Here is a 19,207-nt window from a genome sequence, read left to right as displayed (position 1 = left end):
GCAGCCACCAGAGGCCCTAATGGGCTTTGGTGGGGAAGAGGCCAAAGTCACATCCCCACTCTTTTTATATTTTATTTACAGACAGGGTCTCACTGAGTTGCTCAGGGCTTCACTGAGTTGCGGAGGCTGGCCTCCACCTTGCGATCCTCCAGCCTCAGCCTCCCAAGCTGCTGGGATGACAGGTGTGTGCCACCACGCCCAGCTAAACTCCTGTTTATGAGCCACCCAGTCTACAGTATTTTGTTGTAGCAGCCCAAGGAGACTAGGCCACTCAGCTTAAAATGAATCTTTCTAGATTCTTAGAGAGTAAATTTAAAAAAAAAAAAAAAGAAAGAAAAGAAAGAAAAAGTAAAGGCTGGAATTTGGCCTCTCCTCATGCAAATCCTTGGGACCCTGTGGCTCTAGTGATTGTTCCACTTCCGGCCTGTCTTTCCCGACCACCGTGACCCCCGCTGTTGGGCTGGCCTCTGTGGGCTCTGCTTTGCTCCGGGGCCTGTGTAGCGTGGGAATCCACAGTCTGAAGGAGGCTGGGACCAGAGGCTGGGACATGGTCCCAGAAGGGAAGGCTCGTCTCATCCTTTGGCTTGGGGTGAGTCAGGTCTGGGGGTCTTCTTCCCCGGCCGCCCATCATCCCCCAAACCTGCCCAGGTAGGGAGGAGAGGCCTCAGATCTCAGGTCGTCAGTCCCCAGGACCAGGCCCAGCTACAAAATGGCGCCGGGCCTGGTCCAAGGCAGGGCCTTTGCAGAGGCCATGGGCCCTGGGGTACACCCGGGGGCGTTTCCTGTCTGAGCCTGTGGCCCCCCAACCGCTGGTGGCCCGGGTTTCCGGCGGGGGCTGCGGCCAGGGCCTGCACTATCAGCTCGGCGCCAGACGCCCGGTCAGGATACTTGTGGTGAAACTGTGAGGTCCTCTGGTCTTTTGGGGTTTTCTCCCATGTCAGCCTCCAAGACAAATGGAAGAGGGAAAGTGACACCCAGCCAGAGGCCAAGGCTGCAGGCCCCGCCACCCAACCACCGTGTGGCTCCAGGGGCATCCCAGAGCCGCGGCCATGGATAGGCCAGGCCCAGGCCACGGGAGCCCTTCCTACATCTCCCTCAGGGCTTTGGGGATGGGGGCCAGCCTGGGGTTCTGAACCGAGATGGGGGAAGGGGGCCAGGTCACCCTTCTTCACTCAACGTGAAGGTCACTGAGAGGGGACGCTGGGCCCAAAACCAAATGGGAGCTGGGCACAGGGGTGCACGCCTGTCATCCCACTGACTCGGGAGGCTGAGACAGGAGGATCGCAAGGTGGAGGCCAGCCTCAGCCACTTAGCGAGGCCCTAAGCAACTCAGTGAGACCCTGTCTCTAAATAAAATAGAAAAAGGGCTGGGGAGGTGGCTCAATGGGTAAGCACCCCTGGGTTCAGTCCCTGGTCTAAAAAAAAAGTGGAGGTGGGAGGTGTCAGGTGTCCAGGGCATGGTCACCTGCACCGAGGGATGCTGCCCTTTCGCTGATGTACAAGAGGAAACGGAGGCCACGTTTACTCCTGGGGAAACCAAGCCCCCAGGAAAGGCAAGGTGCTCAAACCCTGACCCGAGGCTGCAGAGAGCGAAGAGTGCAAAGAGGCAGGGCTGGGGGTGGCGTGCAGGGTGCCCCAATTGCGACCCCCTTCCCGCTCCCAGGATGCTGTGGGGGCACCCACTTTGGCTAGCCCTATGGCCCTGCGGCCCCCAAAAGGCATCTGAGAACCCAAGTTCCTATCAGTCCTCTGCAGCTTGCAGAGCCGCTCCCCGCGACCCCAGACCCCGTTCTGGTTCGGGCTGGGCGGCCGTTGCCATGCCCGCACCCCTAGGTGGCGCCACAGCCAGAGAATTGGCTTTGAGGGGAGATGGGACTGGCTTGAACGTAGGCGCAGCCCCACGCATGCGCGACTGTGCTAGGCCAGCCGTCTGCGCCTGCGTGTTCAGCCTTACTGCTCGGCGCCCCCTAGTGGCGCGGTGATGGTATGCGAAGAGACCCCAGGGCGCAGGCGCAGCTCGCACCCGAGGCCTGGTAGCCGCCCGCTGGTCCAGCAGAGGGCGCTCGCCGCCCAGCTCCCGGGCTGAGCGTAGGCGCTACAGAAACTTCTGGCGTTTGCCAAGTCTCCTGCCTCTGTTCCAAAAAGTGAGTCAAGTTTTCATAGAGGGTAAGCGGTGAAGAAGCTGGCCAGGGTCTGCGTCCTAGGCCAGCCAGAGTTCCCTCCGTGGCTCTCTGCTGCTCCTGGAGATTGCCTAGAACCGCGGGCGCTGCAGCGATGCTCCGGGGCTCCTGGGCAGCTCCAGGTCTCGCTGGGGACCGGGGCGATCTCAGGGCGGGACAGAGGCGCCCAGCCCGGCCCCACCTAGGTCTGCAGCGGCCAGGCCACAAGAACACCGCTGCGAACGCTGGTTGGCAACCTCCGCAGTTTTTGGCCCCAGGACGCGACGCCCCAAGGACCCAGCTGAGGCCAGAGCACCCAGAGGCGGTTCCGCAGGCAATGGCATGACGTCACTCCGCCTTCGTTATTTCACGTCGTCACAACCCATGAAGCAGGATCCACAGTCCTGCTCCGTTTTAAGTTTTGCACTAGGAATTGAACCCAGGGGCGCGACATCCTCCCGCCCCCAGTTTATTATTATTATTATTTATGTGTGTGTGTGTGTGTGTGTGTGTGTGTGGGCACCAATGAGCTACATCCTCTGCTTTTTTCTTTCTTTTCTTGTGGGGGTGTAGACGAGGGCTCTCTCCTATTTCCCTTTAGGGAAAGCTTCCCTACCTGCGACCCCTACCCAGATTAAGTCTAGTCCCCCTAGCATGTAGTCAGAGGACCTGTACCTCTTCCTCACAGAGTATGGTCAGTTTGTGACTGTGAATTTGATCATTTGACTGAACTGTTTATAATAACCATCTCTGGCCTAGCACACTGGTACCTGTCTGTCACTCCAGCCGCTCAGGAGGCTGAGGCAGGAGGATGGCAAGTTGGAGGCCAGCCTCAGCAACTAAGCGAGGCCCTGAGCAACTCAGTGAGAAACTGTCTCTAAATAAAATAGAAAACAGGACTGGGGCTGAGACTCAGTGGTTGAGTGACCCCAAGGTCAATCCCCGGTACCAAAAAGTAAAATAAAATAAATACAAACACAAGAGGCCTCACCCACCAGTCTTCTGTGACCTCAGCTACCACTTTGCCCTTCTCAATGTTCTAGGATTAGAAAATAAGTGTTTCGATATGCAAAACGGAAATAATCCTTGCCTGTGGACTTGCTCCATTGTTTAATGGATAGAGTCCTGTCCTGGGGCTGGGGCTCAGTGGTGAAGGGCTTGCCTAGCATGTGGGAGGCACTGGGTTTGATCCTCGGCACCACACGAAACTAAATAAAATAGTCTTTAAAAAAAAAAAAACTGCCTTAAAAAGAAACAAGGTCCTATCACGTTTCTTTTTCTTTTTTTTATTATTTCTCTGTGGTGCTGGGGACGGAACCACCCGAGCCCCAACCTCAGCTCCAAAGCATGACAGATCTTAACAAAGCAAAGCCAGCGCTCACAGACCCTGCTTTATTTTCATCTGGCCACACGTTTTTAAACACACACACACACACTCTCCAGATAACCAATGGGGCGTCACGTGGGTTTACAAGCTGAAAACATCCTGGGCATGAGGACAAAATACCAAGTCACTACTGAGGAAGAACGACTGTGTTCAAAACGCAGGCATGTCTGGGCTTTAATGAAATTGTTTTTAAAGTTAAAAAAAAAGGGGGGGAAGATTTAGGGACAAGGGACCAGCTGCTCTCCCTCAAGGGCCTTTGCGAATTGCATATGGCGCCTCTGCCATGGCCACCTGGCTCCCGCCGCCCTCGCGGCCCTGCTACAGCGCATCCAGTATGTGGTCGATCTTGGTGACCAGCTCCTGGCGCTTCCCCGAGATGAGCTTCTCGTTCTCGATGTACGTGTCCTTCTTGAGCTTGCCGGCCACCAGCCGCTCGGCCTCCACCGCCGACTTCAGCACCAGCTCCTTGACCTGCGCGTCCAGCTTCTGCATGTCGCTCACCTGGCCGAGGCAAGAGGCGCGACCCGCTCAGCCGGGCCTGCAGGCCTGGAAGGAGCACCTGAGGCGGCAGAGGCCGGCACCCCAAGAACCAGGGGCTCCGAGGTGGAGGCTGGCTGGTCTCCGGGGACGCCCTGGCACACAGAGCAAGCCCACCGCCCCGCAGCCCGGCCAGCAGGTCCAGGATCCCAGGGAGGCAAGGCCGCTGACGTGGGGACGGGGCGGGAAGGACCAGACCCCCGATCCCCCGCAGGGTGCCAGCCCAGGACCCTGTCCAGTCCCTTCATTCCGTCACCAGCTGTGATTTCAGGCTCCAGAAAGGAGCAAGGACAGACGAGGTGCCCTGTCCTCATGCAGGGGACACATAACAGACATGGAAGCACAGGATTCGGACACGGGTGGACACAGTGAAGACACCTCCAGAGGATCCGGAGGGGTTCCAGCGAGGGGACAGGAGGCCCGGGACGTGAGGCCATCTGCCAGGAAGTTACTGTCCCCGTGGGGAGGAAGCCCACGTACCCCGCATGCCTCGGGCCGGCTCTGAGGCTGCGCTGGCTGCTTCCGCTCAGGCTCCGCGGGGCCAGCAGCCCCCAGAGGCTGGGCAACGCTCCCCAGCGGACTGGGAACCTGGGTGCCAACCCCTGATGCTAAGCTCGGGGTTCCTACGCTGCGGTGGGTGCCGGCCACGTGGAGAGACATGCCTGGCGGGGCAGCAGGGCCTCCTCCAGACCCAGCGCCACCGGGACCCCAAAGCTTATTCCCCCCAAAGGCGCTGGCAGCGACCTCACGGGACCACAGCGGGCAAGCAGGGCCACCTGGGCCCGGGCAGGGCCTGAGCAGAGTGGGCGGGGCCTGAGCCAGGTAGGGGCGTGGCCTGGGCAGGGCAAGCCGGGGCGGAGCCTGAGCGGGGCGGGGCCTGAGCCAGGCAGGGGCGTGGCCTGGGCAGGGCGGGGCGGGGCGCTTACCCTGTCGCACAGGTCCGAGCCCTCTGTCTTCAGCCTGGACTGCAGCAGCGCGATCTCGCTGGTCAAGGCCTTGTGCTCGCTTTCCAGGCTCTTCTTGCCGCTGTTGAGGGTGGAGACGTCCCGGGACTGCTTGTACCTGTTGATGGTCTCGTCGAAGTGGCGGTACAGGCCGATCCTCTTGTTGACCAGGGTCAGGACCTGCTCGGTGATGCAGGCCACCTTCATCCTGGCTTCCGCGGCCGGATCCTGGAGCGGGACAGACGTGGCGTCGGACAAGCCCCAGGCTGGCGCCCAGGCTGACCTTCGCCCACTGCTGCCGGCCCTCCAAGCAAGAAGTCGCCAGCTTGGACAGTCAGAGGATCGAGTCCCTGCCGACCCGGAAGTCAGCACCAGATCCAGCAAGAGGCTGGAGTCGGGACGTGGAGATGCAGGAGAGGCAGGCACTCCACAGTGCCACAGGGCACAGGCAGGACAGTGGCACAGTGCATCACGACGTGGACAGGGAAGGGCGGGGCTGGGGCTCTGGTACAGCGCTCACCTAGCACCCGCGAGGCACTGGGTTCCATCCTCAGCACCACATAAAAATAAATACATAAAATAAAGGCATTGTGCCCATCTACAGCTAAAAAAAAAATTTTTTTTTAAAAGAAGAAATAGGGCCGGGCACGGTGGTGCACACCTAAAATTCCAGGTTCTCAGGAGGCTGAGGCAGGAGGATCACACATTGGAGGCCAGCCTCAGTCACTTAGCGAGTCCCTGAGCAACTCAGCAAGACACTGCCTCTAAATAAAAAAAATAAAAAATAAACAGGGCTGGCGACGTGGCTCCGTGGGTAAGCGCCCCTGAGTTCAGGCCCTGACACCAAAAAGAACTGGCAAAGGCCAGACAGGCGGGGGCGCTCCAGCAACAGGACCCTGCCTGGCCTCACTGAGGACGGAGGCTGAGGGAACACAGGACACGGGGAGGAGGCAGCAGGCGGCCGGGTACCTTGGTGATGGAGAAGTCCAGGCGCACGTAGATGATGACGGTGAAGAACAGGATGTAGAAGGCGGCCACCACCAGCAGCGGCTCCTGCAGCATGAGCACCTTGTTGAAGGTGTAGTGCACCTGGAGGACAGGAGGCTGGGCCTCAGCACTGAGGCCACGGAGGCAGCCCAGGGGGCCCAGGACTCCGCCCCGCCTGCCCAAGGCCTGGGCGCCGGGCCCCGCCCCCTCACCACAATGTCCTGGATGTGCTGCTCCACCAGGTTTTTCTTGTAGGCGACGATCACAGGGCGGCCGAAGGTGTCCAGGTAGGTGTAGTGCAGCTCATCGGGCGCCCGGCTGATCTCGTAGGGACTGTCCACTTGGATGTTCCTGGACCCCCGAAACAGGACAGAGCCTCAGACACTGCCTTGACGGAGGCCGACGCCACGGGAGTCACTCAGGACCACAAACCGGCCCTCCTGCACCCTGCCCGCCTGTGACGGCAGAGGACACCTCCCTCCGAGGTGGCCGATCTGTCACCAGAAAGCCCCGAGTTTGAAGCCACCCTCGGCTTCGCCACAGAGGACCCCTATAGGGCTCGCGGGTAGCGGCCCAGCCCTGATCACAGTTGTCAGTTCTCCAGAACATTCTACCCAAAGAGTAGAATGAAGAGTCTCTCAGGAGTGGCTGTGGTGTTCTCCTGGGATGAGTGACAGCTTCTTTTTTTGGTCCCTGGGACTGAACCCAGGGCTGCTTCACCCCTGAGCCACATCCCCAGCCCTTTATATATTTTATTTAAAGACAGGGTCTCGCTGAGTTCCTCAGGCCCTCACTAAGGTGGCTGAGGCTGGCCTCCACCTTGTGATCCTCCTGCCTCAGCCTCCTGAGCCCCTGGGATTGCAGGCGTGCACCACTGCTCCTGGCACAAGGACAGCTTCCTGAGGGCTGGAGGACAGGTGCAGGTCAGTCTTCCCAAGCCTCCCCTCCCTTCTCCTGGTAAACAGCCCACATGAGCTTTGCATGGAGGAACCAGCCCTCCCCCGGGACACAGTCAAGGATCACAGCCACCCCGTGATGATCAGAGTAGCCCTGTGGACAAAGCAGGGTCAGCATGTGCTGCCTGGTGAATCCAGGGCAGAGCTACAGACTGCCAGTAGGGAGGGCAGAGCCCCTGGCAGGGCTTGTCTTTTCCCCACAAGGATTCCTGCCAACACCTCCTGCCTTCCTTTCTGAAGTCTGCTGCTTCAACTTTGGCTATTATTTCATATGGTCCTCTCTGCTCAAGTGGACCAAAGACAGCTCCTCCTATAATCGGGAGGCTGAGGCAGGAGGATCACAAGTGGAGGCCAGCCTCAGCCACTTAGCAAGGCCCTGAACAACTCAGCGAGACCCTGTCTCTAAATAAAATAGAAAAGGGCTGGGGACGTGGCTCAGGGGTTAAGCACCCCTGGGCTCAATCCCTGGGATCAGAAGAAAAAGAGTTTCCTTCCTGCCGCAGGGCACCACATCAAATCCAGGCCTAGCCTTGGCATGCTAAGGCCACAGAATTTACCAGTTCTTGACCCTGGGTTCAGACGCCAGCTGCCGGGGGGCAGGGAATCATGGGCACCAAGTGACAGTCCTCACTGGGCTGTTTAAACCTTCAGCTCTGCGTCTGTTCAGCCTGAAGACAAACCCTCCTCACGTTCAGACCTACAGGGAGCACGTGCCGCGCCTGCTCGTGGTCCCTGCTCCCCTACCAGGGCTGGCGGTGCCCGCCGCGTCCCGGCTTCTCCTCTGTGTGTGTGTGTCTGTCTGTCTGTTCTCGACCCCCTCCCAGCCCAGTTAGGCACCAGCCAGAAGGTCCCCATGGCGCCTCGGTCAGAGCTGTGTGAAGGGCACCTCCTCTGGGCCCCTGGAACACGGCTGCCCCCTTCTTTCCCAGCGGGCAGCAGGGAAGAAGTGGGTGCGGGGAAAGGAGGCCACTCACTTGGCGCCCTCGGGCAGGATGATCTTCACGGTGAGAGAGTCGATCACCTGCTCGTCGAACACGTGGTCCACGAACCTCATCTTGAGGGCATACTGGTCACCTGCGGGGGGCGCAGGGCAGGGCGTGAGCGGCAGAAGGAGAGAAGCGGCCCCCCACCATGGAAGCCAGACTCTGGTTCTTCTACAGACAGGTGCTCAGCAAACCCACAGCCAACAAGCACGCCCACGACTCCGCCAGGCAGCCAGGAAGCGCCCGCCTCCAACCCCAGATGGCCAGGCCGGGTCAGAGGGACCAACGCCAACTGCCCAAAGGCCTGTCCCTCTCACTGCCTGGGAGGCAGAGGGACCCGAGAAGAGCCCCAAACAGGTGAGGGTCAGAAAAGCAGCGGAACCGAGGAGCCACGGCCCCGCGTCACAGGCGAGTGCGACAGGGCTGCAGGCCTGTCCGTCCACAGCTGTCCAGCCCCTTCAAATGGAGCGGCCCATCAGAACATCCCTCCCGGGAAGGGCCCGATCCTGAGGAGAATCCTGAGTAGAATCAAAACTGCAAGTTCACACCAAGAATCAGGAACAGAAATGGGTCAGGACCCTCATCTGGAGAAGCAGTTAGACAAGAAAAATGTCAGCCAGGAGTGGTGGTGCCCAGGAGGCTCAGGCAGAAGGATCACAAGGTGGAGGCCAGCCTCAACAACTAAGCAAGGTCCTGAGCAACTCAGTGAGACCCTGTCTCTAAATAAAATAGAAAAAGGACTGGGGAGGTGGCTCAGGGGTTAAGGGACCCAGGGGTCAGTCCCCAGTACCCCCCCCAAAAAAAAAAGTTGTTCTGCTATCCCAGCCTTCCTAAGAGTGACAGAACATTCTCTCCCCATCTAGAACTGATAAAAACAAGAGCTCCGACTGCAAGAAATTAAAGCAAAAGTTAGTTCATCTCTTACTAGTCTTACTGAGACTGACCCAAATTATAGAGGTACTCATAGCTCGGGAGGTTGTAGCCCACGATGTAATGGGTCTTCCATCCACCAAAGAGCGGGAAGCGGGGCCGAATTTCCATCTCCACAGAGTCGTCCAAGATAAGGAGGTGGCTGGTGGAGACGTTGCCGATCTCGTCGCGGTAATACACATCCTGGGCGGCCGCAGGGAGGATGGTCTGCAGAAGAGAAGACATACCCTTCGGAACATTCTAGAAACCCACCCAGACAACCCGGTCTTACACACAGGAAATCCTTTCTGTGCCGAGAGCTTCGCTGCTGCCTCATTCATAGTCCCAAACTATAAGCAGCCCTAAGGAGGCTAACACAGAATTTCTAGAAACTGCCTCTCAGGTACTCGATCACCTCTCAATCAAGGATGCTAAGCAGACAAACTCTGCTAAACAGCAAAGATTCAGAAATCTCTTATTGAAGCCCCGAATTACTTTGGCAAATACCAAAGACTTAACACAAAGGTAAAAATAGTCTTCCTAGTTATTTTGCAAAGAGGGAAATTAAAGATGGAAGAAATACACTAGGTGCAGGGCTTTGGAAGGAGTTTCTTCTCCTCATATTCTTTATTTTTTGATCCAAAACTCAAGTATATTTTAAGAGTGGGGGGAGGGGAACATCATCAACCTTGGTCCTGGGGTGGCCTCTAAAATATTTAACTGTATGAACAAGTTTTTAAGACTTAAGATGGGAAACTACATCTGCTATATGATTAAAAATGTTGTTTTTTTTTTTTTTAAAGTATGATAAATGAGGAGCTGGGGTTTGGCTCAGGGGCAGAGCGCTTGCCTACCATGTGTGAGGCACTGGGTTTGATCCTCAGCACCACACAAAAATAAGTAAATAAAATAAAGGTATTGTGTCCATCTGTAACCAAAATAGTTTAAAAAAAGAAAAAAAGAGAGGAGGACAGAAAAAAAGAAAAGGAGATATGTTAAAATGTCAGCATGATACTGTTTGGATAGTGGTACCATCAACATGTCTTCCTGTCTCAGTTTCCTTAATAAACATGGTCGTTTACATAAATGGAGGCATGTTTTCTAAAGCTTCTATTGGTTTCTAACACTGACACTGAACTATTGAACATCTGTCAACTTCTTTTGCTTTGTGGGTTTTGGTTTTTTTTTTCTGTCATGGGGGATTGAACCCAGGGGTGCTCTAACCACTGAGCCACATCCCCAGCCCTTTTTCTATTTTGCTTAGGGCCTCGCTAAGTGGCTGAGGCTGGCCTCCAACTTGTGATCCTCCTGCCTCAGCCTCCCAAGCTGCTGGGATGAGAGGCGTTCACCACTATACCTACAATTTCGAACAACTGTATTTGTCTAGTCTCAAAAAAGCAAGAGAAAAGGCAGAGACGATCAAGTCGGTTTCTCACCATGCCCCGGCTGACCACTGCCTACCTTAAAGGAACGGATGGAGGAGATGCCGCTGTCGGGCTGCCTCTGGTAGTCGTAGCGGGAGAAGGGCCCCTTCAGCACGGCCCCCGTGTGCTTCAGGTCCACGTTCTCCTCCACGGCGATGTTCCCCCAGTGAGAGACCTCAATGACCCGGGTCATGCTGGTGATGGTCAGGAACGGGCTGTTGTTCTCGTAGTGAACTTTAAAGGTATCCTGGGCAGGACGGAAACCGGCAGCTCAAAGTCTCGGCAACAGAGGAATCAACAAACTCATTGGAGAAAGATAATATCCGCAACAGAATAAATGATGATCTTTTTTCTGGGGTACCACGGACGGAACCAGGGATGCTTTATCCCAGAGTACACATGCCCCGGGTCCTTTTTACTTTAAGACAGGGTCTTACTCAGTTGCCAAGAGTCTCACTAACTTACTGAGGCTGGCCTCAAACTTGCCATCCTCCTGCCTCAGCCTCCCAAGCTGCTGGAACTACAGACACATGTCATTGCATTTAGCAAATTACGATGTATATAACGGTTACGACATTTTAAAATGTTTACTGGGACTTCTTGCCAACGTATGGAAATAAATGTTCATGAAATTATTATTAATTAAAAAAATAGGATACCCCAAGTTATTTAAGTTCCAACATAAGTACCTTTTGAATTTTTTTGAAATTTTTATTTTGGTCCCAGGGATTAAACCCAGCAGTGCTAACCACTGAGCAACATCCCCAGCCCTTTTTAGAGACAGGGTCTCGCTGAGTTGCTGAGGGTCTTGCTAAGCTGCTGAGGCTGGCCTCCAACTTGCCATCCTCCTGCCTCAGCCTCCCGAGCTGCTGGGATGAAGGTCTGCACCACGGCACCCAACCAAAGGAATCTTTAATATCTTAAATAGCCTCATTGTTTTAGAAACGATATGGAAGAGAAATGGCCTGCAGTCTACATCCATGTGGTTCATTTCAGGCCAAATGATGTCACAGAGCGAAATGACACGATCCCCGAGAGGTGCTTTAAAATATTCCAGCAAAGGAACAGAAAAGAGGGACAGCTTGAAGCCAGCGTGGAAACGTGACGATGGCCGAAGCTGAGTGACGGGCGTGGGGCTTCGTTACCCCAGTCTCTGCACGTGTCTGAAATTTTTCAAACTAACCCCATCTTCTTAAGCCTGACTTGCTTCCTCCTTGAGCAAGTCCCGGGCCCTCAGCTGCTCGGCCAGCTTCGCCACCCCAGCCACACCACGTATTCCTGTGGCCTCTGTTCCTCTTACTCCTACCCAGAATGCCTTGCATCCTCAGCCAACTCCCATTTCCTCTCCCCAGATGCCATCGCCCGCCTCCACCTGTGCGGTCAAAAGGAGAAACTCGGCCCTGACAGGGTCACACACAGGAAGTTGAGAACCTGAGGATGCTCTTAAAAATTATTTCAAATATCCATCCACCCCCAGCAGTCACTGCATGACACAGTCTGCTTTCATTGGCTTTTGGTTGCTGAGACCAAAATACACAAGAACAACTTAGAGCTGGGCGCAGTGGTGCACACCTGTCATCCCAGCGGCTCTGGAGGCTGAGGCAGGAGGATCGCAAGGTGGAGGCCAGCCTCCGCAACTTAGCAAGGCTCTGAGCAACTCAGCGAGGCCCTGTCTCTAAATAAAATGTAAAAAGGGCTGGGGATGTGGCTCAGTGGTTAAGTGCCCCTGGGTTCAATCCCTGTACCAAAACAGAACAAAACAAAAAAAAACAACCTGGAAAGATTATCTGGGGCTCATGGTTTCAGAGGCAGAGCATCATGGCAGGAGGCCCAGGGGATGTGAGAAGGGGCTGTAGGGAAGATGCCCTTCCAGGGCAGCCCCCGGGAGCCCTCCTCCAGCCACGCTCCCCTCCCAGTCACCACCCAGTCAGTCTGTTCAGACCAGGAGGGGCTGCGGAGGTCACCGCTCTCACAATCCGGTCACTGCACCTAGTTGACACAGGAGCTTCTGGGGGACGCCTCGCCTCCAAACCCCGCCCGTCCCTGAGGCGGACAGGGATGGGCCGGGCTCCACCAGCACCCACCTGACTGTAGGCAGGGATGTTTTTGAAAGGCCCATAATCCAGGACGTCATCGGAGCGCGTGGGGTTCCCCAGCTTGGTGTGGCTCTCCACGTTCCGCGAGGCCAGCTTCACGCGCATGGTTTGGGTCTTGGTCGGGTAGGGAGAGTAGAAATAGTGGTTCCCCTCGAACACCACGAACTGTTTCTCCGACTGCGTGATCTGGGTTGGATAGGGCTGAAGCACGTGGGTGTACACCGTCTCCACAATGACGGAGATCTTGCCTCCAGGGTCAAGAGCCACCGGGAGCTTGACCATGAAGAATCTCCCACTGGAAGACAAAGAAACGAAATGGTGAAGGAAACAAAGAAAAGCTGGTGGTTCGCCAGGCACGGTGGCATACGCCGATTGTCCCAGTGGCTCCGGAGGCTGAGGCAGGAGGATCGCAAGGTGGAGGCCAGCCTCGGCAACTCAGTGAAGCCCTGAGCAATTCAGTGAGACTCTGACCGTAAATAAAATACAAAAAGGGGCTGGGGATGTGGCTCAGTGGTTAGGTGGGCTCAATCCCTGACACCCCCCCAAAAAGCTAGTGGTTCAAAGTCACAGTAAAATTATGTATTCAAGATCTTTAAGATAGCACCTTGAATCTATTAACTTAAACCTTTTAGGAGAAAAATACCCTGATTCCATCTTAAACTGCATACACAGAGTAGCCTACGTGAAGCAAAGTATTTCCTGTTTTGTATTTCTGCTGTTTTTGTGGTACTGGGGACTGAATCCAGGGCCTCACACATGCTAGGCACGTGCTCCACCACTGAGCCCCTCCGCAGCCCTTTTATCTTTATTCTGAGACACAGCTGCTGGACTGCCCACACTGACCTCAGCTTTATTCCTGCTGTCTCGGCCTGGCCAAGTACTGAAAACGAGTATTTCAATAAAACGTTACTGCTGACTCCCTCTGACCTAGAAAATTAGCTTGTTTTTTCCCATTTGTTTTCCAATGAGCTTACATCGTTTTCAGAACCAGAAAAAAATAAAATAAAACTATTAACATTTTGAAGAGAGTCTGGAAGCTACTTCCAAGGTAATAACTCTACAATGAATCTGAGTTTTCCAAGTAAAGAAAACAATTTTCGTTAGACCCAGAAACCATTAGCAGAAAACTGAAGACATTTTAACAAAGCTCTCGTGAAATTTGTCCTCGATATTAGATCTGCCTGTCGGGGTGGTGGGGCACACCTGGATTCCCAGCGACAAGAGGCTGAGGCAGGAGGATCAAAAGTTGGAGGCCAGCCTCAGCCACTCAGCGAGGCCCTGAGCAACTCAGTGAGACCCTGTCTCTAAATAAAATATAAAAAAGGGCTGGGGAGGGGGCTCAGGGGTTAAGCACCCCTCGGTTCAATCCCTGGGACCAAAAAGCAAAAAGAAATGACTCTAAAATACTTTGTCAGCTCACCTTTTGCCCTTAATTTTGGTTTCCCGTACTTCCAGATTATTCTCTTCCTCTTCTTCTCCCTTTACCTAGAACAGAAAAAAATGTAGATTATTCTTTTATGTCTTTTGGGTTTTAAATTTTCAATTAACAATTAATCAACTACCTTGGAATGTCTGCCATAAAGTATTCAGACTTTCGAAAGGTTGAAGCTTAGTTTCAGGAAATTTCTTTTTTGGCAGCACTAGGAATGGAAAGCAGGGCCTCGAACACACCAGGAAGTATCCTGGCACCGAGCTTCACCCCCAGCCCCAACCATGTCTTTTTTTTAATCTCAAACATAAACATTGTCTTTCTATCGTATGGAATAAGCTCTACAAACACCTAACATTTTCCCAAATGATCAAATACATACATAAAGATCACATTTCCAGATACTTTCCTCAGAGACTTTCTTTAGAACATTTCCTTCCTGAGATTCAAATACGCACAGGCGTAGAAAATAAATAGCACTTAATGAGGTAATAGAAGTTCCAGTTTTTTTTGGAACTCAGGGGTACTTAACCCCTGAGCCACATCCCCAGCCCTTTTTGTATTTGAATTAGAGACAGGGTCTTGCGGAGTTGCTCAGGGCCTTGCCTTGCTAAGTTGCTGAGGCTGGCCTCCAATTTGTGATCCTCCTGCCTCAGCCTCCTGAGTCACTGGGATTATAGGCATGCACCGCCATGCCTAGTTAGAAATCCCATTATTGATCAAAATGGGACTTTTTTACTCCCACAAAAGAAGCAATGGCGGAAGCTCTTGGAAAGAAGGACACTGTTCCTCTTATCCTTCACTGTGCAGGTCCCTTAACCAAGAAAAGGCAGCTACACGGGCATGCTGAGTGGCTTCCTGCGGAGATGCCTTGAATCCTCCCACTGTGGAAACCTATACACACACCGATCCCTTTGCCAACCCAACCTCACACACATACACACATACACACACACACACACACAAATCGAGGACTATTTTTTTTAGGACTCAAGCCGCGATTCCCAGTTGGTAGACCAAGATCTAAAGCGGAACTGTAGGTGCTGCTAGGGGACCCAGGCCTGGCACGCTAGGCATGTGCTCCAGGACTGGGCAGCTCCCCAGCCTAAGGGGAATGGGATAGATTGATTGATTGATTCATTCATTCATTCATTCATTCATTGAGCCGTTCATTCGTTCGTTCTAGATGGACACAATACCTTTATTTTATTTATTTATTTCTCTGTGGTGCTGAGGATGGAACCCAGCGCCCCACCACTGAGCCCCAGTCCCAGCGGGAATTTTTAAAATATTGCTTTTTAATATTACAGACATGTGACATGTGATCATTGTCAATGCAGGTGGACAGGTTAACACAAATAAGTTCCATTCATTGAACTAGAATCGTCACAATGGCAACATTCCCGAATACTCCTGCTTCTTAGCAACACTTGTCTGTCAGCAGGTTGATTAGTCTTAATGGCAGATACCCAGGCTGGGCTGGGGCTCAGGGGTGGGATGCTGGCTCAGCATGTGTGAGGCACTGGGCTCCATCCTCAGCACCACAGAGAAAGAAAGAAAGAAAACAAAGGTATTGTGTCCATCCACAAAAAAAAAATTAAAATCCTTAAAATTAAAAAAAATTAGAAAAAAAAATTTCAAATAGCATCCAAATGAGAAAAAATAAAGACGTTCCTTGTGGTAAAAAGAGGAACCAATAATTCCTGCACAATAATCACAGTGGGCCCTTCTGCCGGCTCCTGAAGGAGGCCTACAAGGGTTGAAAATAATCAACCTAAGACTCTTTCAAGCCAGACATGAGAGCACATGCCTGTAACCCATGACTTGGGAGGCTGAGGCAGGAGGACCGCAAGCTAGAGGCCAGCCTCAGTAACTCAGTGAGACCAGGTGAGACTCAAAAATATCAAAGGGGCAGGAGTGCCAGAGTGGAGCACTCCAAGCACAGAAAAGAAATTATTTTTCAGCAACGTCAAAGTCTCCAAGGCGACTAATGAAAACGCATACCCTCTGCGCAGCTGATCATCTAGCCGTGTCCCGTCAGGATAAGGCTATAAAGAAAGTAGTACTGGTCTGGCTCTGGAATTCAGAATTCACAAATGACGTGCATCATCTGCTGCCAAGAATACAGGTCTTTGTGTCATGTGTTACTGGCGATTGAACCCAGGGCTGCTCACCACTGAGTTAAACCCTGTCCTTTTTATTGTGAAACCAGGCTCAAGTTGAGGCTAGCCTCAAACTTGCGATCTTCAGCTTGCCAAGCTGCTGGGGACTGCAGGTTACTTTTTGTTTGTGTTGTTTTTGGTCCCGGGGATTGAACACAGGGGTGCTGACCCACTGAGCCACATCCCTAGCCCTTTTAATATTTTAGAGATGGGGTCTCACTGAGTTGCTGAGGGCCTCGTTTTTGCTGAGGCTAGCCTCCGACTTTCAATCCTCCTGCCTCAGCCTCCTGAGCTGTTGGGATGGCAGGCCTGGGCCACTGTGCCCAATGACTGCAGGTCTTTTATGCCAGCACACGCCTACCTCACAGCCATCAAAGCAGTAAAAGGCACCTACATATGTACAGTGTGGAAACCAACCTGAAGTGAGTCCTGATTCACTCCTCACTGAAAGACCTCGCATACATTATTAAACATCCCAGGCTACGGACTTCTCACCTGCCATATAACACCCACACCTTTACTTTGAGAAGTATTTTAAATACCTACTGCAATACCTGACACAAAACTGATTCTCAGTATTCATCACAAAAGGGGGTGGGGGTGGGTAAAAGAAAACTTTTGGATGTCCTGAATTGTGATAATTGTAACACAAGTGTGAAATACATCCAAAGTGCCAAACTGTACTCATTGGTTATCTGCAGCTTTTTACATACAAATCATACTTTTAAAAAGCTGGGGGGAATAAAATTTTACAAGAAAATATATAAATAAAGTATAGCAACCTAGCTTGTAAGGAGTCTCCAACTGGATAACAGGATAGCTAGTTTCTGCTGATCTAGTTACACTATGACTTCATTAAATCAAGAGTGCCTTTCACAAGAGAATGGGATTAAAAAAATAATAAATTTTTAAAAATAAAAGAATGGGATTTAACATTCAAAACATTCCACTGGTGGTAGTACAAGGTGAGGCTGATCCATCTTTGCAGAAACCTTTGAGTAAAACTACATTGTCCCGGGCACAGTGGCCCACACCTATAATCTCAGCAACTTGGGAGGCTGAGACAGGAGGATCGCAAGTTAGAGGCCAGCCTCAGCAACTCTGAGAGGCCCTAAGCAACTTAACAAGACCCTGTCTCAAAATTTTAAAATGAATAAGTAAAAAAGGCTAGGGCTGTAGCTCCGTGGTGAAGCCCCTGGGTCCCATCCCCAGTACCGAAGGGGGGCGGGGCGGGACCTTGCATTAAAGACACAACATGAAAGAACAGGAGTCATTTCAGAAACCTAATCTATGAACCCGGCTTCACAGCTCCACAGAGTCAGAGCTAAGGCGCGCTCAGAAGAAGTGTCCCTGCAACGACGAGTCTCCTCAACAGTCAGGTGATGCTCAGTGAATGTCGTGCATGAAAACCGCAGTAAGGAGGCAAACCTCTGCCTCCGCCCTCCGATCCCCGGGCCGCCACCCGTCCTCCCGAGACCGGACGCGCCTTCGCTGCCAAGGCCCAACTTCGGGGTCACTTCTCGCCGAGAGGCGCAGGGAAGGGACGGGGGAGAGGGAGGGGTGGCCGGACCCTCCTGAGCCCCTGCACTCGCAGGAAACTTCTAGAAACTTCTAGAAAGCCTGCAGCGCAACCTGGGCGTCGCGGACCAGAGCTGCGCCGGCATCGCGACCTTGGATCCCGGAAGCCTGTGCGTTTCTGACCCTCCGACGACGACGAGCGAACAGGCTCCGGCCCGAGCGGCGGAACGAGCTTCCCGGGTGCCCTGGGCTCCCGCCTCCGGTGCCCGCAGGCGCCCCGCTGGCTCGGCCGCGCGGCTCCCGCCCGCGACTTACGACCCGGGGCTCGCGGCGGGAGGCGCGTCCGCGTGGGCAGAGGCCGCCGGGCCGCGCCGGGGCCGCGCCCAGCTGGGGACGCGCTCCGAGGACGGCGGCTGCGGTCCCCGCGGAGCTGCCCGCCTGAGCCGGCCGAGGCCCGCAGGCGCGAGCGGACGTGTCCGAGGCGGGGGCCCCGCCGCACTCACCTGCACGCCCAGGTGCGCCAGCCGCGCCTCGAGCTCCGGCTCCAGGGCCAGAAGGAAAGAGGCGGCGCGCGCCGAGCCGCCCGCGTGCGCCAGGACCACCTCGGCCGTCACCTTGGCCAGGTGGCTGCTCAGGTCCACCGTGCGCAGCACCTCCTCGTTCACCAGCGGCTGTGCCTCCGAGGAGGCGCCGCCCGGCGCGGGGGCCCAGGCCCCGACCAACAGGAGCAGAAGCAGGCGGGTGGCGGGCGCCTCCATGACCCGGACGGAGCTGAGCGCCTGGCCGAGCCGAGCCCCGCTGCCGCGCCCCGCCTCCAGCCTCCCGCCACTGCGCAGCATCTTATTGGGTCCGGGCTGGTGCCACAAGATGGCGGCGCCCGGCGAGGAAGGACCCCGTCTCCAGGGCAACCGGGCGGTGCCCAGGGAGAAAGGACCCTCCGTCTCCAGGGCAACCAGGCTGCCCTCCAGGCGCCTGACTGCAAACCTCAATATTTGATTTCCCCGTCTCCAGGGCAACCGGACCGCCCTCCAGGCGCCTGACTGCAAATCTCAGAATTCTGTTTCTTCTGGTACTTTTAGTGGTTTTTTTTCCCCTAGCCTTCAGTTAATTAATTCTTGCAACAACGGCCCTTGCCTAACTCCCTGCTCTCTCCTACCGCTCTTCTGTGCAACAACTTAAGGCAGCTCCTACCTGCCGTAAGTTTAACTCAGATTGAGAAAGTAAAACTTTGCTTGCTCCAAAGTACACTTAAATGCTAAAATGCGAAAATTAGCCAACCAAACCTGGAGCAGCCGGGCTGGGGATGTGGCTCGCCTGGCATGCAGGAGACCCTGGTTTCCATCCCCAGCAGTTAAAAATAAATATAGATATTTTTTTTATTTTAAAATATTTTTACAGACGGCATTGTGATTCATTGTACACAAATGGGGTACAAGTTTTCATTTTGATGGTTGTACACGATGTAGATTCACACCATTCATGTGATCATACATATACATAGGGTAATACTGTCTGTTTCATTCTACTTTCTGTCTTCCACCCCCTCCCACCCCATTTTCCTCTACACCATCCAAAGTTCCTCCATTCTTCTCTTCCCCCCAGCATCCCCCATAGTTATATATCGTCATCAAAGAAAACATTCGGCCTTTTGGTTTTTTTGGGCTTGGCCTATTTCATTTAGCATATTTTCCAACTTCATTCATTTACCAGCAAATG

At 53.9% G+C, this 19,207-nt stretch overlaps 1 protein-coding gene across 1 annotated transcript; it reads right to left on the bottom strand.

The window, feature by feature from the left end:
* Positions 1 to 3,540: 3,540 nt before the first annotated feature.
* On the bottom strand, positions 3,541 to 18,330 carry RPN1 (ribophorin I; the record flags this gene model as incomplete). The annotated part of the gene is made up of 10 exons (XM_079122110.1): positions 3,541 to 4,047; positions 5,010 to 5,255; positions 5,997 to 6,116; positions 6,227 to 6,365; positions 7,945 to 8,044; positions 8,898 to 9,090; positions 10,324 to 10,533; positions 12,371 to 12,677; positions 13,803 to 13,867; positions 17,995 to 18,330. 10 exons carry the CDS (start codon positions 18,328 to 18,330, stop codon positions 3,865 to 3,867), a joined length of 1,899 nt encoding a protein of 632 aa, XP_078978236.1. The 3' UTR covers positions 3,541 to 3,864.
* Positions 18,331 to 19,207: the final 877 nt, after the last annotated feature.

The sequence above is a fragment of the Sciurus vulgaris genome (assembly GCF_902686455.1).
Source record: "Sciurus vulgaris genome assembly, chromosome: 19".
In the NCBI taxonomy this organism is placed as follows: domain Eukaryota; kingdom Metazoa; phylum Chordata; class Mammalia; order Rodentia; family Sciuridae; genus Sciurus; species Sciurus vulgaris.
Note: the sequence above shows the minus strand (reverse complement) of the source record. Positions and strands in the feature narration are given on the sequence as shown.